Genomic DNA, 22,288 nt, shown 5'->3' with positions numbered 1-22,288 from the left:
GAACTTTCCAATAAATCATTTGCAATATAATCTGTTTTCAGTTAAGCGCCAAAGACGCATTTGGCTTTTGGTTTGTATTTACAGTTAGGAAAGGAGGCAGTATCCAATCACTTGTTTGTAGGGAAACTATATTCGTCCTTAACAACTTTAAAAAAAGCAATAAATTAAACTGAATATTTGATGTATAATGATATTAATTGCTGAAAGCTTATCCGTTCAAAATGCTACTATAATTTTAATGTTTATTTTCAGAGATAAGTACAAAAGAAAATATTTGTCACAAAATTGGTTTTAAGTAAAGCGCCAATGACGTAGTAGGTTTTAGACTATTACAGTGAGAGAAGGAGGTCATACCCAAACTCTTGTTTGTGGGGAATTTTGATTGTTTCAAGCTTAATTTGCATATTCAATTTAAGTTTCACTCATTTTAAGATTTATTTATTAAATTACATTAATATCTATTGTATGTTTGTTTGCATTGATTTTTCATTTAATTTTTATTCGTTATAAGTTTTATTTGTCCTTCAATAGGAAAGTATTTTTTCGTCACAAGCTTGATTTTCATACTCAATCTAAGTATTACCGGCTTTAAGATCTATTTATTCATTTATATTATCACTTGTTGTACTTTTTTGATATGATTGTTTATTTAATTTCTGTTCGTTTTGGGTTCCATTTATTCTTTAATAGTAATTTCCGGTCGTATTGAGTTTGAATTTTAAAAGGTATTTGTATCTGCTGAGCTTAAGTTTAAAATGGCCTTTACTTTACTTTGAACAACTGATTTTTTCGGAAAGTTTTTTTTTAATTAATTGTAGAAAATGTGACCCTGACTTATCACGCAAAGAATTTGGAATCCTAATTATCTACCGTAACTACTCGTTATCGATGACCACCTACACGCAGGGTTGCCACCCTGGCCTGGAAGAATTTACTAAATCTGAGAGGTAAAATTTACTAAACCGAATCTGTTTTTACTAGATGCTCTTAAAATTTTTGCGCGTGCACCATCAAGCATCGATTTCTCCTATATGAGGATAATCAATACGATTTCCACATCTGTTTTCTTCTTTTTTTCTCTTTTCCTCTTTTCTTTCGTTTTCATAGTATGATTGAAAACTCTGGAAACTTGTAAGATCAAAAATCCTTTTTTTTACTATTTGGATGTACAACTGGATAGGCTTCATATTCCAGCTACGGTGTATCCAAGACGTCCAACAATAGTCTGGAATCTTAGTTTCTGGAAATCCTTCTGGTGAAGCCCGGCTTTAATTTTATCAATGGTCTTTGGATCATAGAACTCAGATATATTGAAAATAAAAAAAAAAACAATCAAGGAATAAAAACAGCCCCATCTCATATTCACGAAGCTCTAAAGGCGATGGAGTGCTTAGAACCTGAGGTGTGTTTGAAAGTGACGGCTTTTGAAATTTGTCCCCCAGTTTCCGTTTTTAGGTACGAAATCTAAACCCTTCAATTTTGCATTTTTTTAGAGGAAATTTGCCACTTTTAAAACACTAATTGGGCTGGTCTTTAAATAAGGGATAAGCTGCTTACAAAGATTTCTCGCAAATTTGAAAGCAATTAATTTAGGATTTTTTTTAACTAATTTTTTCTGGATTCTCTCTTGTTCGTATTCAAGGGAATCAAAAACCAATTCAATCTATGTCACTTCAAAACGGAAATGGCGGAATTGGCTACCGGTTTAGTTGTAAAATATTTAAATTAAAAAGTGCACCTCAACTTGGACTAGGGCTGCCAAGAAAAAGAAAACTTATATAACATACAATAATTATTTAAAAAAAAAACATTTTGTCAATATTCTTCAGGTCAGGCAAATCATACAAATTGAAAAGTGAAAATAATAATGTGTAGTCACAATTAAAAAAAAGTCGCACTTAAAAGGGTTTAATTGTCCTCGGCCTCATCCGAATTTAAAGTATCCACTAGTGTCGAATTCTACTGAAGGAATCTACATGTTTCAATTTCTTGATAGCCCGAGTCAAATTACTGGGGATTACCCAGTCATGTACTCCACTTGACTACCTGAGAACAAGCTGCTTCATTTTCATCAGGGATGAAACACTCGAGACATTTAGCCTATTCCGGTTTTTAGTTTTGATGACCGACAAAATCAAGAACAGTCTCTCTACTCCAACACTTGAATGGGGCAAACTGCAGAGAGTCAGAAAGAACTTGGGCAAGTATGGAAAAAGTTCGCTTCCAGCAGCGTTTTTAAAAAGGGACAAGGCTAACTAACAAATGTAGCAACTGTTATGAAAGTCTGGGAAAATTTCCTGAAAACAAATTAAGCAAACATACTAGTCCTGATTTTAAATAGTTTGACTTTCAAAGCGAGTATCAAGAAGAAGCCGAAAGAAAAGTAGAGATTTTTAAGCCATAGGGTTGACGCGAAATCACAAAAATGAGAGCAATAGTAGCCAAAATATCTAACATAATCGAAATCAGATTTTGTAATGAATAGACCCTAATTTTTTTCCCTGAATTCATGGAAAATAGCAAAAATTTTGTTTACTACAAATCACGACTTTTTACTAGATTTCGGGAAATTTACTAGATTTTCTAAATTTACTAGATTTTTTTTTACTAGATCTAGTAAAATCCTACTGATGGTGGCAACCCTGCCTATATGTAAAAAAAGAAATAAAAAAGATGAAGACAAAGACTTATTGTACATAAATTTTTTATCAATAACAAATTTACTAACATTATTAAAACACTTTATTCTTAGGGCACAGAAATCAATATTATATACGTAGGTCAATAGTAAACACCATGAAGTCATTCAATCGAGGATTTTCTCCATAAATGCTGAGAAATTCCCTGTAAATATAGCCACAACATGGAAAAATTAAATATAGTAGATCATGAAAACACAGCTTTTGGTCGATATATTCGTTTTTCTGTGCAGCTAGTGGGGCGCCGAAAAATCACTGAGATATATTTAATGGCTCATTAGTAGGGAAATCGCTACATCTAGTGCCTTTTGTAATTCAAAAATACATTGTTTTCAAAATAAAATAATTTTTCTACGTGTATCCAAGTGTACAACAGTGTACAACACTGTAGAAGAAAATGTTATTAACATCATTTTGCAAAACAGATAGTAAAAAAGAAATAATTTTCTTATGGGTTTAACAAATTTATAATGAAGAATGAATTATAGCCCTTGGTAACATAAAAATTTTATATAAGGATTATATTAAAGAACGAACTGTTGCCCATAGTAAATGATAATTTTTTTTGTGAATATATGGGTTGCAGCAGTGCCTAATCCGGGTTGCAGCGGTAGCTAGCAACCTAGTAAGATTTATGGTAAAGAAATAACTCTTGCCTATTTTAATTAATATAATTTTGAAAAGAAAGGAATTACGGCAGAAGTCTATGTGGTAAAATAACTAAGATACAAGTTATAAAATGCACCACCAAGATCTGAACTCAGATCGCAGGATTCAAAGTGCCAAGTTCTAACCATTACGCCATGAAAGGTTCATATGACAAAGAATTCTAACAGTTGGTGAAATATTTATTTGTTAGGACTCATCCTTGAGGCCCAAGAACTTGAATTTATATTTAGTAGGAATTATCCGGGTTGCAGCGGTAGCTAGAAACCTAGTGAGATTCAATCACGTCCCATAGAAAAAAATAGCAAATAACTCCGAAAAGTAGATACAGATCAAAAAATGGAGAATACTTTTGCAACCGTCTTGTCTAATTTAGAATAACTGTCCCTTGGCTTGAACAATAAAGAAAATATGTTTTAATGTTAATTAAAATTAAAAGCAAAATTTCAGAAAAATAATTTTTTCAAAGAAAAGTAAAGGCCATTTTAAACTTAAGCTCAGAAGATACAAATACATTTTAAAATACAAACTCAAAACGACCGGAAATTACTATTAAAGAATAAATGAAACTCAGAACGAACTAAAATTAAATAAACAATCATAGCAAAAACATACAACAATTAATAATATAAATGAATAAATATATCTTAAAGCGAATAATGCTTAGATTGAACATGAAAATCAAGCTTAAAACGAAAAAAAGAATTTCCTATTGAAGCATAAATGAAACTTAAAACGAAAAGAAATTAAATAAACAATCAATGCAAACAAACATACAATAGCCATTGATGTGAATTAATAAATAATTCTTAAAACGAATGAAACTTAAATTGAATATGCAAATCAAGCTTGAAACGAACAAAAATCACTACAAACAAGAGTTTGGGTATGACCTCCTTCTCTCACTGTAAAAGTCTAAAACCTATCACGTCATTGGCGCTTAACTGAGAAATATATGCGTCTTGAACAGTCTTGGAAGGTATAAACAACATCAAACTGAATATTTGATGTATAATGATATTAATTGTTGAAAGATCCATTAGTTCAATAATTTATTTCACTGTAATATTATTTTAATTTTCAATGCTGTAAGAACTGGAAAAGAAAATATTTGTAATATAATTTGTTTTCAGTTAAGCGCCAATGACACAGTTGGCTTTTGGTTTATATTTACAGTTAAGAAAGGAGGCAGTATCCAAAAATTTGTTTGTAGTGAAATCATATTCGTCTTGAACAACTTTAAAAGGAGCTAATAAATTAAACTGAATATTTGATGCATAATGATATTAATTGCTGAAAGCTCGTCAGTTCAAAATTTAACTATAATTTTAATGTTTATTTTCAATATTAAGTACAAAAGTAAATATTTGTCATAAAATTGGTTTTCTGTAAAGCGCCAATGACACAGTAGGTTTTATATTTTTACAGTGAGAGAAGGAGGTTATACCCAAACTCTTATTTGTAGTGATTTTTGTTCGTTTCAAGCTTGATTTGCATATTCAATTTAAGTTTCACTCGTTGTAAGATTTGTTTATTAATTTAAATTAATATATTTTGTATGTTTGTTTGCATTGATTGTTTATTTAATTTCTATTCGTTTTCAGTTTCATTTATACTTAAAATAGGAAAATATTTTTTAGCTATATAATAGGAAAATATTTTTAAGCTATTGAAGATTCAGAACTATCATTGTAATCATGGTCACCCATGCACCAAGAGCAGGTTAAATCACCCCTACACTGAGACGTCTTGTGGCCGAAAAGGCAACAATTGGTGCATCGTACAAGGTTGATATAATCCTTGCAATATAGGCGCAAAAATCCAAAATTGAGGCCTCTTTTTAAAGTTTCTACTCTGATCTTTGGGGTCATTTCCAATATTACGCTGCAGCTTTCCCTTTTTCCACAATGGTAACCACTTCTAAGTTTTCTCCAGTAATAACAAGATTTATTAGATCTGAATTATTTTGTCCTATAAATTCTTTGCACTCTGATTTACTTTTAAATATAAGAGTACCGTTCACAAGCATTCTTGGCAGGCGTTTTTTCACTTCCCTCAGAGTATATTCTAGTGCTGCTGAATTTTCATTAAAAAGACAAAGAGCATTGTTTAAATCTTGTTTTGAATTAAGTTCAACAATAATTTTACCTTCTCGGCCTTGTCTGATTTTTTAGCTGAGAATTTGCTGATATATCTTCTGATTATTTTGCTAATTTCTTGCACAATTTTTACTAGGGGTTCCTCTTTTTTATATGCTAAATACCTTTATTACTACTAGGCTTAAAAACAATATTAAAGGTTTCAGGACCTTTCACAGTGCTAGAGTATGGTCTACGATTTTCAGAGGAGGATGGAGCCACTGTGTCTTTATTTTTCAATTTTTGCTGAAATTTAATTATATTTTCAAGATTATCATTCTCGTTGCGCAGGAGATTTGCGGTTTCTTCTAATAGCTGATCTGATGATATATGAATTGAACTCGCTCACAAATTTCAAATTCATAGTCCCTACCTCCCGGAATTTTTTAACCTTGCTGAGAATTCCTTTCAGGGCACTAATTAGAGTACCAGCACTTGTTTCATATTCTACACCTAACTGCAAAAGGATCTCATCAATAGTCGGACTATCTAAATAATTTTCCATTTTTAAAAACACTAGCAAAATCCTTTCATGGCTATGCATACCCGTAACACAAGACCCGAGCACAATTTACATCATCTTTTCACCAAATGTTTAGAGAACGGGTATCAGAACCAAATTCCATTTGTTGGCTTGAAAAACGAGAAAAGCTGATTGCACTACGATTTTCTGCATAAAAGGTCATAAAAGGTATCTTTTTTCTTTTCTGTTTTTTCACCTCGTCTAGTGAGGCACTGGATAATCATAGAAAGCTGTTTAATTACTCATTTTTTACACAAAGACCACATAAAAGATCGTTATACTTCATTAAAAATGGGGTTTATGTAAGTTTCATCAGTTATAGCTGAAACCTATTAAAGCTCAAACCGGTACATAATAACTAAGAGTTAAGATAATACAAGTATCTTTTGAAAAGTTACTTGTCTGGTGTATAGCGCTATACTGAGGTTCGGCTTTCACTATTCATAGTAAGAAAAAGCCGTAGGCTTTTTCCTGTTTGTAATCCGGTTGCAGAGGTAGCTAGCAGACCAAAAAATCTTCATCTTCTTAGTGATAGTCTATCATCCTAGGGCAGACCTAAAGAAGATAGTCATACAATAAGGGTAATTTAGATAGTCTATCAGTTCTGCGAGTCGTTTGAATACAATTGGAGTCCAAAAATAATTCAAAGATTTATGACCGCCCATGTCCACAGGATTTGCAAGTGAGTGCGTGACTGAGATGTTTAATTCGCAGTGTTTTGAATTAGAAACGGGTAAAGATTAATTAAAAAAAAGAAACGATTGTTCTGAGGGAAGTAAAGAGTGAGGTTGGAACTTAAACGAACAAAAATTATTACTTCTCGATCCATCTAACATATATCAATAAAACTAGTACAAATAAACCAACTTATGCTATTTCCCTATGTTTGTAGGATTATAGAAAACTAGCACTGTACTGAAAACACAAAAGCCAAGGAACGAAAAAGAATATCGATTTAGGAGTCAAAAGTGAGTACGTAGCGTCATAACAGCAATCTGATCAATAACGCTTTTCATAGTCTTACAACAGCTGGGATATCATTAACTTTCAGTATAAAATAAAAATTATCTTAAAAACACATTATAGCTGGTCTCATCAGTTATATACCATTAGTGAGTAATATACAATTTTAAATTGTAAAAACAAGAACACGCTTTAGTATTAATCAAAACAAAATACAAATAAACCATAATATGAACTCTGAAAATCTGGTTCTTCTCTCTATACAACGGAGAATTTCAAGTTATGATACAAATTCTAAAGCTAGTCAATAGTTTTAGTACAATACTATAAAGATGGCTTCACTTTGAAATTTTCTGCAAAATAATCATGAAATCCCCATAAAATGCTTTATTTTTATAATTGTCTTTATTTCAAAATTGTCCTCAAATGGTTTACTGTTACTGTACCAAACCTCCTATGTTGTTTTGTGTTTTCAGTAAATCGCTAGTTTTCTGTAATTCTACAAACACAGGGAAATATCCTAAGCTGGTTTATTTGTACTATTTTTATTGATATATGTTAGATAGACCATGAAGTAAAAATTTTGTTCTTTTAAAGTTCCAACTTTGCTCTTTACTTTTCTCAGAAAAGCTTTTTTTTATTAATAGTACCAGTACATTAAAGAAAACTGACCTACTCCTGTGGACGCTTGAATTATGTACTCTTATCTTAGTTGTGACAAGATTTTTAACAAAACTAAATTTCAGCTGGGGGAGGAGGCAGACTAAGGTCTGGAGGGGACTAGATTCAAGGAGGGGCAGTTTCTAAAAAATATATAAAGAGGTTTGGTTGCCCTTCAATCAGTAGTGACTTAAAAGAACGACTTTAAAACTTTCAACTTCCACCCGAATGAGCCCCGTCTGATGTTTCTAGACAACTTCTTCCATACTAAATGGCTCGGTGAAAAATTAATCAAAAGTAAAAAAAAAACTTACAGCTTATTCCACTATTTACTTAGTTAGTGCTATCTTGCTACCAAGACCATTGAAAATCAACACAAAGGTCTGACCAAAACGTCATCCCCTACGTCCCTCCCTACCTATCCCTTCCAAGATGAGGTAACGTTGAAAATCAGAGTCCAACAAAAAAAAACCTGAAAAAGTGGGCTTTAAAGGAATCAACTTTTAGAAAAAAAAAATTAAATCCTACTAAGAGCGTTTCAGCTCGTTAAAGCACCGGAAGACACCTGAACTAGATGCACCTGAAGCACCTAAATATAGGATTAGAAACCCGTGAGTGTTGTGTACCCTGACAACACAAAATTACTAAGGGCAAAGAAAATGAAATCTGAATGTTTGAATTAATTAAGCTGAAATTTACAAAACCACTTATATCCTAAGAAATTTTGAAAATTGAAAGAATATCACCCGTCCCTTTCCCCTACAAATTTCAGGTGAAATTTTCAGAAATTTTCATTTATAAGGAAAATTAGTTACAATTTACTTTTTAATTAATAATTATTTTTCTAATTTCTATAAGCTTAATTTAATTATTATTACTATTTAATTATTTTTTATTTTAATTAATTGATAATTTATTATTTGGTTAATTTCGAAATTTTTTTTTAATGAAAATAAGTTTTAAAAATTACAAAACGATTAACTAGTAATAATAATCAAATTAAGCACATAAAAATAAAAGAAATAATTATTAATTAAATAGTAAATTAAAACTAATTTTGTTTATAAATGAAAATTTTGTTCAAATTTCTTCTGAAATTTGACCATTAGATTGCTTATTTGAAAATTTTCACCCTTAAAATTTCTTCTTCTAGGGCAAGTGCCCCTTCTGCTCCCCCCTAACACTGACACTGTGCAGGTGCCAAATTAAAAAAAAGAAACCTGGGTAAAAATCAATAGAAATAAGCTGAAAACACATGGTACTAAGTTAATGTTTGATTTTTTATGGACAAAAATTTTATAAAGTCTAATTAAATAGTTTCGCATATTTGCTTTTACGGTTGAACGTGGCAACACTGACAAAATTTGGTACTGCTGTAAAAACTTCTTAATTCTGAAACAACCAGAGGAAAATATTAGAAAATTGCAATTTTCAAATACGAAGAGACCTAAGATGGGTCCAAGGAGGAATAAATATTTTTATTTAGATGATACTTCAAGTTCAAAATCTCTCAGGAACAAATCATATTGCAAAATTATATTCATATTGGAATTCCTAAGGAAATTTTACAGTATAACTCTTCTGGCTTCTGTCGCTTTTTATACAGGCTAATTACTTTTTTCAGGATTTCCCTTCGGTTTCACCTATGAATAAAAAAAAGTTGGTACATTCATGTATGTATCAAAAGTGAAACCACACTTACATGTGATGCAAATACATTCTTTGACCACACCGGCTATACATGACAAATGAAACTCAGAGAGGAGAGAAAGTAACAAAATGAAAAATAAAATAAAAAAGGGTGAAAAACGAGGATTTTGTCAGCCAGTGGCGAATCATGAAGATGACAAAATATAAGCAAATATTTCGACAAGGACCTCCGCCAAGTCGTCCTCAGTGCTAAACAAAAAGAAAAAAAAAGAAAAAACACGAAAATCTAACCTTTCGAAGTTTACCCTACAAAGACAGAACAGACACTGAATAAAAACCAGGCAGGAATCAATGAAAATGAATTTACCAAGATGATTGGGTAAGGATCTTTCACCTTGCAATAGTTTTAGCTGGTCTACAATTTCAGTTTTCATTAGATATGCAAATAGGTTCTTTTACGTTATTTCGGGTGAAAATATTGATTGAGTCCTTCAAGATTAAACTGTCGTAAATTGGGCTTAATGAAGTATCTCAAGTATCTCTATTTATTGCTAAATTTTGGTTCATATATTTTTTCATCTCAATTACCTCTTTAAAAGTTTGTGGTAAGCCATTTACAGTTGATATTGAGGTTGCCTCGTCAAAAAGAACTAGATGGGTCAGATTTACGAAAATATACGAAGCCAATGCTGAATCAAAGTTGTCATTGTTATTTTTTAATCTCAGGGACTTATCTATTGAAGTTTTGTGCTCATGCAAACGTTCACCTAGTTGTTGATGGGTCCTACCAATGTAAAATTTTCCACAAGAACACGGGATTCTTTAGACACCACTACCCAGTACAGGGTCTGTTTTATCCTTTCCTGAGTTGAAAAAGTGTTCAACTTTCTGTTCGGTTTTGAAAGAAACAGAGAGATTATGTTTTTTTAAAATTTTTCCAAGTTTATCGCCAAGTTTCGGGATGTATGGTAAAATGATGAAAGTTTTTTTCTCAATTGCCGATGTAACTGAATCAAGGGGTACAAGCTCCGTATTTTGTTCTTTTATCTTTTTTAATCGTCTAACTATTATATTTTCAATGAGTTTGATTGGGTAACCATTGCAGAAAAGAATATCCTTTACATAATTTAATTTAGAATTTATATGATCACGGGAACAAATTTTTAAAACTCTGTCGACTAAAGAGATTATTACCCCTCTTTTCACAGAAGGAGGGTGATGGAAAGAGAAATTTAGATATCAATCATTATGAGTCGGCTTTCTATATATAGAGAATTCAAGACTAGGATTAGTTTTTATAATCCAAACATCCAAGAAAGGCAGCTTACCTGAATCTCCGAGTTCCATTGTGAACTGGAGATTCGAATCAGAAGAGTTCAAATGTGCCAAAAAATCTCTTAGAGAGTCTTGTCCATGTTTCCAAACAGAAAAGATATCATCAACAAAACGAAAACGTATATAATAGTTAAATGATTAAAAAAGATAAAAGAACAAACTACGGGTCTTGTACTACTTGATTCATGTACCTTAACATCTGAGAAAAAAATTTTCATCATTTTACTATGCATACCGAAATTTGATGACAAGCTTGGAAAAATTTTAAAAAAACGTAATCTCTCTGTTTCTTTCAAAAACGAACAGAAAGTTGAACACTTTTTCAACTCAGGAAAGGATAAAACAGACCCTGTACTGTGTAGTGGTGTCTAAAGAATCCCGTGTTCTTGTGGAAAATTTTACATTAGTAGGACCCATCAACAACTAGGTGAAGGTTTGCATGAGCACAAAATTTCAATAGATAAGTCCCTGAGATTAAAAAATAACAAAGACAACTTTCATTCGGCATTGACTTCGCATATTTTCGTAAATCTGACCCATCTAGTTCTGTTTGACGAGGCAACCTTAATATCAATTGTAAATGGCGTACCACAAACTTTTAAAGAGGTAATTGAGATAAAAAAATATATAAACCAAAATTTAGCAATAAATAGAGATACTGGAGATATTTCATTAAGCCTAATTTACGACAGTATAATCTTGAAGGACTCAATCAATATTTTCACCCGAAATAACGTAAAAGAACCTATTTGCATATCTAATGAAAACTGAAATTGTAGACCAGCTAAAACTATTGCAAGGCGAAAGATCCTTACCCAATCATCTTGGTAAATTCGTTTTCAGTGATTCCTGCCTGGTTTTTATTCAGTGTCTGTTCTGTCTTTGTAGGGTAAACTTCGAAAGGTTAGATTTTCGTGTTTTTTCTTTTTTTTTTCTTTTTTGTTTAGCACTGAGGACGACTTGGTGGAGGTCCTTGTCGAAATATTTGCTTGTATTTGTCATCTTCATGATTCGCCACTGGCTGACAAAATCCTCGTTTTTTCACCCTTTTTGATTTTATTTTTCATTTTGTTACTTTCTCTCCTCTCTGAGTTTCATTTTACATGTGATGAGAAAGAAATTCAGTAACTCGCTCAGTAATTGCACAAAATATCCCACAGGATTTGATTCCAGCACAAAATGCTTCATCACTTTAATAATAAAATATTTTGGTCGGCTGGAAGTGGTAGTGCGCTTCTGTAACCTGAGCGGGAGCCAGAAACAATGAACAGTATGGGAATTCAGTTCGTCTGATCTGGTTGTCCATTCAAATAGGTGGCCAGACCATGTCGATCGTCAACACTGTGAGTTGGTAGTGTCGATCCCACACCTCTTGAAAGGTACCAAATTGGATGATATATTATTCGATCGAGCCTATTTCCGATTTTTACAATTCTTTTTTTGCAAAGCAATTTTCTACATGAAAATCATTAGTAGAAACAGGGACCTCGGTGAACTACATTCAGATAGACAAGTCTGGTTTACCGTCCTATTCTTTGCCAAAATCTTATTTTTCTTTAGCATCTAAGCCACAAGGTAGTTTACCTTCTTGTGAATCTCAAAGCAAATACTAGAGTCGTAATCTGGCAGAGGGGGTGGGTCCCCTAGCCCCAGGTGTAAAAATCATTTATAGCCTTTATTAGCTGTTTGATATATCCTAGACTATTATGTGAGTTTTCATGGTACTTGGTTCTATAAGTCAATAGCTGAATTTATTAACTCCCACCCTCGTTTCCAGTATTATATAACTATAGTCGTTTACAAAGGACCCTCTCGCATGGGATTTGTGAAATTCATCCTAGTTCAGACAGTCAGAACCTGAAACAAGATGTTTTTTTAGTCACTCTTTTTACAAAAGGTGGTGACGGGATGGGACGGGTGGTGACGATTCCCATTGGAAGGGGAGCCTTCCCCTTTATGTTTCTGCGGAGGTTTAACTTCAGGTCCAGGAATGCCATCTCAAGGGCGTTTCGGTCCTCTTGAAGTTCTTGCGTGACCTTAAATGTTTTTTTTTATTTATTTAATAGCTTGGCCAAATTTTTCTTTTTTTTAAACTTGTGTTGTATTTTTGGCCGTTAGTAATATATTATTTGCGAATTTACTGTGGAATATTTTTGTCTTTTATTCCAACCATATCATATAGAAAAAAAAGTTTGTGCAAAACTGGAAAGGGGTTATTCAGTCACAAATTAGAAATCATAATATCCCTATCAAGGTATCAAGGGTCATAACATATTGGCAGGCAGCCAATCATGAGCCAATCAGCATTTTCCCCATGATTTCTCCTTACTCTGCTTTCTTTCCTTTGGTTTCTTTATAGTTACTTTATAGTCCTCGATTTCTAAGGCTTCAACTTTTTTTGGGAAAAATAAGTAAAATGATCAGAGAACCATCTGAATAATCTCAGGAATCATAAATTTTCTTTGTCAAAGCTCGTGGCTTAAATCAGGTTTTGGCAAGTTATACTACATATTTAATTTTTTTTGGTTTTTGATGGAATGATTGTCGCGATCACTTAAAGCGAGACTAATCATAGCGTAAACAAAATTCCTAATGACCTTTCCCTATGCCAGAACCTTCATAAAGCCTTTCATTGGCTCCTCCAAGGGGAAATGTGTTCCTGGGTGCCTTCGTATATTCTATTTATTTCAGACAATTTTTTTTAGATAATTCTTTTGTTAAAAATGGTTGATCCGTTACAGAAGTATTTATTCTGAGTCATTTTAACCCCTCCTCAGTCCTAGGGGACCTATAATTAACTAATTACCCACTGTAGACAAACATATTTTGTTAGAATACACTTGGTCTCGGCTTTCTGATTAGGTCGAAATTCTTCAATGTCATTCCCTAGGAGGTAGTCATCAGCTCTTATAAAATTTATACTTACGAAATGACCCAAGCCGCTAAAAACATCAAGAAACCTCATGTTAACACATATTCTCAAAATATTTAACTTGCAAAATCTTAGAAAGAGGTTGGAAGGGACTTCCAACCTCTTGAACTCTGACTTTTGCCTTTATTTAACGTAATAAATAAAAATATAAACCATTACAGATATAAATCACTACGCTAGGGGAAAAAATTAATTTTTGCTGAAGCATAGCGATTACCTACATAAGTATTCCAAGACACACTCAAAAACAATAAATCGATAAAAAATAAAAGAAACAAAATAATCACTTTCTCCTACACACCCCCTAACAACAACCACCATCAAAATAAAACTTCAGCCACCCCTCACCCTTTCCACCCACTCCTCCCTCCAGCCCAATCTCACCCCCTCCCAAAAAATAAACAATTAGTTAGTTCCCCAGGAAATAATATTTTTCAGACTGTGAGAGGTGCTCAGTAGCCTTAACAATCACAGGAGGTGAATTCCATAGAGAAGGGCCAAGAGACTTCAAGATAAAACAAGATCTCACAGGTCACATTCAAAACAACATAACTAAACACCCTAAATCTTACATTTCAAAAAAAACTTCAAAAATACCCTTGGAAACACAAAGAAAGCTGAAACAGACGAGCTAAACCACGAAACATCAGTCCTAAACAACTTATTGCAAAAATACTCTTTGAAACACTAACAAAGCTAACACATATAAGCTAAACTATGAAACAGCACAACTAAACATGGTAAATCTTACGTTTCATTCAAGAATCTTCAAAAATAAACTTGGAATGACTAACAACACTAAAACAGACATGCTAAACCACTAAAAAAACTAAACATCCTAAATCATATATTTGAAACAAAAAACTTCCAAAATACACTTGGAAGCACCAACAAAGCTAACACCGACAAGCTAAACCTTGAATCAGGACAACTAAACCTCCTAAATCAAATTTTTCGAATGAAAAACTTTCAAAATACTCCTGGAAACATCAACAAGGCTAACAAAGACAAGCTAAACCACGAAACAACACAATTAAACATCTAAGTTGTACGTTTCAAACGAAAACTTTCAAAAACACTTGGAAACACCAACAACGGTTACACAGACAAGCTAAACCACGAAATAGCAAATTAAAATATCTGAAATCATACCTTTCAAATGAAAAACTTTCAAAATACACTTGGAAACACCAATAAAGCTAACCGAGACAAGCTAGACCAAAAACAGCACAAGTAGACAACCTAAATCATACATTTCAAACAAAAACTTCCAAAATACACTTGGAAACACCAACAAAGCTAACATAGACAAGCTAATCCACGAAGCAAAAAAAACTAAACAACTTCTTCCATAATACTCTTTGAAACATCAACAAAGCTAACAGTGACAAGCTAAACAACGAAAGAGCACAACTAAAGATCCAAAATCTTACGTTTTGAGTGAAAAAGTTCCAAAATACACCTGGAAGCAGCAACAAATCTAACACAGACAAGCTAAACCACGAAACAGCATAAAAAAAATATCTTAAGTCATTTGTTTCAAAAGGAAAACTTCCAAAACACACTTGGAAACACCAAAAAACAGCGCAAGCAGACATCCTAAATCACATGTTTTAAACAAAAAATGTCCAAAATACCCCTGGAAACAGCAACAAAGTTAACCCAGACAAGCTAAACCACGAAAAAGCAAAACAAAATATCTTTAATCAAGTGTTTCAAATGAAAAATTTTCAAAATACACCTGGAAACACCAACAACGGTAAAAAAAAAGGCAAGCTAAACCACGAAACAGAAAAACTGAACGTCCTAAATCATACCTTTCCAATGAAAAACTTCCAAAACACACTTGGAAACACCAATAAAGCTAATCCAGACAAGCTAGACCGAAAACAGCAAGTAGACATCCTAAGTTATATGTTTCAAACAAAAACTTCCAAAATTCACTTGGAATCATAAGCAGCGCGCTACCACTGCCTAAGTAAAGAACGATGTGGGCACAATGTGTTGTTATTTTTTTTTTAGGGTTTTTTTCTCCATACCTGGGCACTTCGTATCGAAGGAGTCGTCGTAGAAACTTCGAAAAGGGCTCATTCGATTGGAAATTGGAGTTGCTAGTGCCCTTTTTAATAGTCGAAAGTGATTGGTGGGCAACTAACCCCCGCCCCACGCCCATCATTTACCCAAACACATCCCAGGGAAATTTTGAGATAGCCGTTTTGTTCAGCATAGTTGACTTCCACATCTGAAACATGTTTATGAGGAGGACATCCCCCGATAACCCTCAGGGAAAAGATTATAAGTTAAGCGCTGGGGGCATAGAAGGTTTTTATTGAAATCTTTGTCGTAGAAACTTGAAAAAGGGCTCATATGCCCTTATATGCCCTGGGGGCAAATAAGGTTTTTATCGAAGATGGTGTCGTAAAAACTTCAAGAGAGTCTCGTTCGATTGGAAATTCAAAGGGCTATTACCCCTTTTTAATAGTCGAAAGTGATTGGAGGGCAACTAGCCCACTCACGCCCATCGATTTCCCCAAACACCTCCAATCAAATTTTGAGATAGCCATTTTGTTCAGCGTAGTGGATTTCCAGATATAAAGCATATTTTTGAGGAGGACACTCCCCCACAACCCTCAGGGCAAGGATTATAAGTTATGCCCGGGGGGCATATAAGGTTTTTATTGAAATCTTTGTCGTAGAAACTTGAAAAACGGCACATTCGATTTGAAATTCAAAGGGCTAGTACCTTTTTTAATGCTTAAAAGTGACTTGACCGAAGCTAACCCCTCTTTCATGCCCACCTTTTATCCAGACACATCGACTACAATATTCCATAGAACCATTTTGTTTAATTCAGTTTAACGTTCTGCGCATTAGGTCTGTAAAAAAAATCGCCTATCCCCTCACATCCCTAACGGCAAGGGTTGTAAGTTATGCTCTGGGGGCATATAAAGTTCTTATTGAAAGCGTTGTCATAGAAACTTCAAAAGGGCTCATTCAATTGGGAATTAAAAGGGCTCGTGCCTTTTTTAATAGTTGAAAGTGATTGGGTAGCGACTAACGCCCCTCTCGCCGCCACCATTTTCCCAAACGCATCGAATGAAAATTTTGAGATATCCATTTTGTTCAACGTAGTTGAAAGTTCTAAAAATTAGGTCTTTTTGGATGATAGCCCCCTCAGAGCCCTCAGTGCAAAGGTTGAAAGTTATGCCCTGCCATTTTCCGAAACACATCAAATCAAAATTTTGAGATATCCATTTTGTTCAACGTTGTTGAACGTTCTGGAAATTAGGTCTTTTAGGATGATAATCCCCTCAGAGCCCTCAGTGCAAGGGTTTTATGTTAAGCCCAGGGGGCATATAAGGTTTATATAGAAAGTTGTTGTATAAATCATAGGCAGCGCGATCGCGCTGCCTAAGTAAAGAACGGGGACACTCGAGAACGAGACAAGAAACGGGGACTAAGTAAAGAGGAGCGCACTACCCCACAGTCCTCAGGGCAAGGGTTTTAAGTTATGCCCCGGGGATATATAAGAATGATGTTGGCACAATGTATTATTTATTAATTTTAACTTTTAAAGCAGGGTACTTCGTATCGAAGAAGTTGTCGTAGAAACTTCGAAAAGCGCTCATTCACTTTGAAATTAGAGTGCCTTGTGCCCTTTTTAATAGTCGAAAGTGATTGGAAGGCAACTAAAATCCCTTCAATGCCCACCATTTTCCGAAACACATCCAATTGAAATTTTGAGATAGCCATTTTGTTCAGCGTAGTTGATTTCCAGATAGAAATTATGTTTCTGAGGACAGTCCCCCACAGCCCTTAGAGCAAGGGTTGTAAGTTATGCCTTGGGGGCATATACGGTTTTTTATAAAAGGCGTTGTCGTAGAAACTTCAAAAAAACCTCATTCGATTAGAAATTCAAAGGGCTAGTGCCCCTTTTAATAGTCGAAAGTGATTAGAGGGCAACTAACCCGCCTCTCACGCCCAGCTTTTCCCCAAACACATCTAATCAAAACTTTGAGATAGCCATTTGTTCAACGTAGTTTTAAGTTCTGGAAATTAGGTCTTTGACGATTACAACACCCTCACAGCCCTCAGGGCAAGGGTTGTAAATTATGCCCAGGGGGGCATATAAGGTTTTTATATAACGTGTTGTCATAGAAACTTCAAAAAGAGTCCATTCGATTGGAAATTGAAATGTCTAGTGCTGTTTTTGGTAGTCGAAAGTGATTGGAAAGCAATTAACACCTCTTACACACCCACCATTTCCCCAAACACATCCAATAAAAATTTTGAGATAGCCATTTTGTTCCACGCAGTTCAAAGTCCAGGAAATTATACCTTTGAGCAGGACACTCCTCCCACAGTCTTCAGGACAAGGGTTATAAGTTATGCCCTGGGGGCATATAAGGTTTTTATTATAATCTTTGTCATAGAAACTTGAAACAGGGCTCATTCGATTTAAAATTCAAAGAGCTAGTGCCCTTTTTAATAGTCAAAATTGATTTGAGGGCAGCTAACATCCCTCTCACGCCCATCTTTTCTCCACACACACCCAATCGATATTTTAGATAGCAATTTTATTCAACGTAGTTGAAAGTTTTGGAAATTAGGTCTTTAAGGACGACAACCCCCCCCCCCCCACAGCCCTCAGGGCAAGGGTCGTAAGTTATGTCCTTTATTGAAAGCGTAGAAGCTTCAAAAGAGCTCATTCAATTGGAAATTGAAAGGGTTAGTGTCTTTTTTAATAGTTGAAAGTGATTGGAGAGCGACTAACGTCCCTCTCACGCCCACCATTTTCCCAAACACATACAATTAAAATTTTGAGATATCTATTTTGTTCAACGTAGTTGAAAGTTCTTGAAATTAGGTCTTTTAGGATGATAAACCCCTGTCAGAGCCCTCAGTGCAAGGGTTATAAGATTTGCTTTGGGGCATACAAAATTTATATAGAGAGTTGTTATAGAAATTTCAAATTGGGCTCATTTGATTGGAAATCAAAATTGCCCCTTTTAATAGTCGAAAGTGATTGGAGAGTAATTAACGCCCCTCTTACGCCCACCATTTCCCCAGAAACATTCAATCAAAGTTTAGAGATAGCCATTTTGTTCAACGCAATTGAAATTTCAGGAAATTATGTACTTAAGGATGACAAACCCCCCAGAGCCCAAAGAGCAAAGGTTGTAAGTTCTGTCCTGGGGGCATATAAGGTTTTTATAGATAGAGTCGTCGTAAAACTTCAAAAGGGGCTCATTCAATTTGAAATTCAAAGGGCTAGTGCCCTTTGTAATAGTCGAAAGTGACTGGAGGGTAACTAAACCCCCTCTCACGCCCACCATTTCTCCAAAAACATCCAATCAAAATTTTCAGATAGCCATTTTGTTTAACGTAGTAGAAATTTCAGGAAATTAGGTCTTTGAGAATGAGACCCCCCCCCCAACACTCAGGGCAAGGGTTGTAAGTTATGCCCTGGGGGCATATAAGATTTTTATTGAAAGTTATGTCGTAGAAACTTCAAAAGGGATCATTTGATTGGAAATTGAAAGGGCTAGGGTCATTTTTAATAGGTGAAAGTGATTGGAGAGTGACTACGACCCCTCTCACGCCCACCATTTCCCCCAACACATCCAATCAAAATCATGAGATAGCCATTTTGTTTAACGCAGTTGAAAGTTCTGGAAATTTGGTTTTAGAGGATCACAGCCATCCTAACACCCCATAAGGTAAGGGTTGTAATTTATGCCCTGGGGGCGTATAGCCTAAGGTGTTTATACAAAGTGTTTTCGTAGAAACTCAAAAAAGGGCTCATTCGATTGGAAATCTAAAGGCCTAGTGCCCTTTTTAATAGTCGAAAGCGATTGGAAGGTTTGACATTTTTATAGTAAAGATCGATGTGGGTATAATGTATTATTTTTGTTTTTGTTGTTTAGACCAGGGCACTTCGTATCAAAGGAGTTGTCGTGGGAACTTTGAAAAGGGCTTATTCAATTGAAAATAGAAAGGGCTGATGCCCTTTTTAATAGTAAAAAGTGATTTTAGGGCAACTAATCCCCCTTCCACTCCCACCCTCCCAAGCCCACCCTCCTATTTGCCCATTATGTTTAAAAACTAAATGCTGCCTCAAGATTAAATCAAAATGCACTGTGATAATGCTAATTCCCAATAAGGCATCTCAGCAGTATCCCATGAACGACTCAGGGTATTATGTTCAAACTTTCGGTGCCACTTCTACTCTTAAAATTTAACCAAATCAAAATAGCGCAAGCGTATCCAAGCTATCAATGAAAGTAAACAGATTTTTTTTGCTAATGGTATCAAGTTTTCCATTTCAGGTCAACTAGAGGAGGTATGAAACTAAATTAAACAGTACTATTTGTGTCCAGGTTTTTAAAAGGGTGTGTGTTGTTAAAAATTCCAGAAAATTTTTCTCCAGCGTACAAATAACAGGCCAAACTATAAAGTCTTAAAAAAAAGAAAAGATTTAAAGTATTATTTTCTTTTTCCTTGAAAAGACTATGTCAATATAAAATGAATAGAAATTAATTTAAAAAACCTTTTTCCACAAAACAAGTTTTTAAAAGAAAAGTAAAGAACTCTATTAAACAAAAAATGAGCAAAAATAAAATCAAATAATCTACCAAGCGTGAAATTACCACAAATCAGCATCGACAAATAAATGAAACCCAAAACGAACAGAAATTACAATAATTAACCAAGTCAAACTCAAAACGAGCAAAAATTAATATAAGTTGGGTGCAAAACCCCTATGCCTTCCCAAGGCCAGAAAAAAATTTGGACTTTGCTGAAAAAATACTAATGAATGTGCATTGTCATTCTAATATACATATACTGATATTTAGTAATCAAAATGTTAATATTATTTGATTTATTAAAGTTGTAAAAGTAAAAACATTTATATTTTTTCAGTAAAGTGCAAACTTTGTTCTGGCCTTGGGAAGGCATAGGGGTTTTGCACCCAACTTATATTAATTTTTGCTCGTTTTGAGTTTGACTTGGTTAATTATTGTAATTTCTGTTCGTTTTTGGTTTCATTTATTTGTCGATGCTGATTTGTGGTAGTTTCACGCTTGGTAGATTATTTGATTTGATTTTTGCTCATTTTTTGTTTAATGGAGTTCTTTACTTTTCTTTGAAAAACATATTTTGTGGGAAAGTTTTTTTAATTAATCACCAACAAAGCTAACACAGTCAAGCTAACCACGAAGCAGCAAATATATACAACTTCTTCCATAATACTCATTGAAACATCAACAAAGCTAACAAAGACAAGCTAAACGACAAAACAGGACAAGTAAACATTCTAAATCATATGTTTCAAACGAATACTTCCAAAATACATTTGGGAACATCAGTAATGCTAACACAGACAAGCTAAACCACGAAAGAATATAACTAAATATCCTAAATCTTACGTTTTAAACAAAAAAACTTCCAAAATATAATTGAAAACACCAAGATAGCTAACACAGACAAGCCAAACAATGAAACAGTAGAACTAAACTACTTCTTCCAAGATTCTCTTTGAAACAGTTTTAAAGCAAACACAGACAAGCGAAACTACGAAACAACACAACTAAATATCCTAAATCACGCGTTTCGAACGAAAAACCTCCAAAATACCCTTGGAAATACTAAAAACACCAAAACAGATAATATAAGCCACGAACTAAAATTTGAAGACCCTCTCCATGTAACGGTGAAAGGGTAACTGAATGAAAAAATACAGTCCTGAATGGGAATTCAATTTTTTAATTTATACAGAGCATTTTTAAAAGCTAAACGCTATCCAGGTAAAACATCGTCACAGATTAGGTTAAATTGCAAAATCTGATTTTGTTTTAATATTTAAGCAAAATCGATCAAAACTAATTAGTTCATTATAAACGGGGTTTAAATAGGTTTCTCCCGTGTCTCTATTGAGAGCAAACTTTCGGTGAATGTACTTTTTATCCCAACTGCCTCCCTGAAAACTTGGATGAGACCTTTAACAGGGGCAATAATGGAGGTGTTATCGAATAAAACGAAATGGTGTGGGTTGTCATACACATGCTGAGCCAAGGCGGTTACATGGAGAGGGTCTTAAAATTTTAGCTGCACTTTGTTTTAAGGTTTGAAATGTTTTTATAGTATCCATGGATTTTTATTAGTAATTTTAATGTTATTATCTTGCACTGAGGACGATCAAGCGGAGTTCTTGACCGAAATATTTGCATTTTAGTCCATATTTTTCACTGGCTTGTATAATCCTCGTTTTTCTCTTTTTTCTCTTTTTTTACTGTTGTTTCGTTTTAAGACAGGCGAAACTACGAAACAACACAACTGAATAGACTAAATCATACGTTTCAAACGAGAAACTTCCAAAATAACCTCGTGAGCACTAAAACAGACAAGCTAAACCAAGAAAAAGCAAAAAACATCCGAAATCATTTGTTTCAAACTAAAAACCTTCAAAACACTTTTGGAAATACCACCAAAGCTAACACTGACAAGCTAAAGCACGAAACAGTAGAGCGAAACAACTTCTTTCAAAATCGTCTTTGAAACATAACAAGCTAAACCACAAAAGAGCACAACTAAACATCCTAAATCATAATTTTTTAACAAAAAACTTCCAAAATACACATGGAAAGACCAGCAACGCTAAAACAGACAAGCTAAACCATGAACTAGCAAAAGTAAACATCTTAAATTATATGTTTCAAAC

At 34.0% G+C, this 22,288-nt stretch overlaps 1 protein-coding gene across 1 annotated transcript in view; it reads right to left on the bottom strand.

Moving 5' to 3' along the window:
- The window catches only part of LOC148947396 (uncharacterized), a 195,064-nt gene extending 184,315 nt beyond the window's left edge, over nucleotides 1-10,749 (bottom strand). Inside the window, exon 1 of the mRNA XM_089095793.1 lies at nucleotides 10,628-10,749. Coding sequence (XP_088951919.1) covers nucleotides 10,628-10,646 — 19 coding nt within the window. The 5' untranslated portion in view covers nucleotides 10,647-10,749. The remainder of the gene's footprint in view (nucleotides 1-10,627) is intronic.
- Nucleotides 10,750-22,288: the final 11,539 nt, after the last annotated feature.

This window comes from Artemia sp. Qi Xiang Cuo, chromosome 10 (assembly GCF_049724085.1).
Source record: "Artemia sp. Qi Xiang Cuo chromosome 10, ASM4972408v1, whole genome shotgun sequence".
Taxonomy (NCBI): Eukaryota; Metazoa; Arthropoda; class Branchiopoda; order Anostraca; family Artemiidae; genus Artemia; species Artemia sp. Qi Xiang Cuo.
This window is presented reverse-complemented; position numbering and strand designations above follow the sequence as displayed.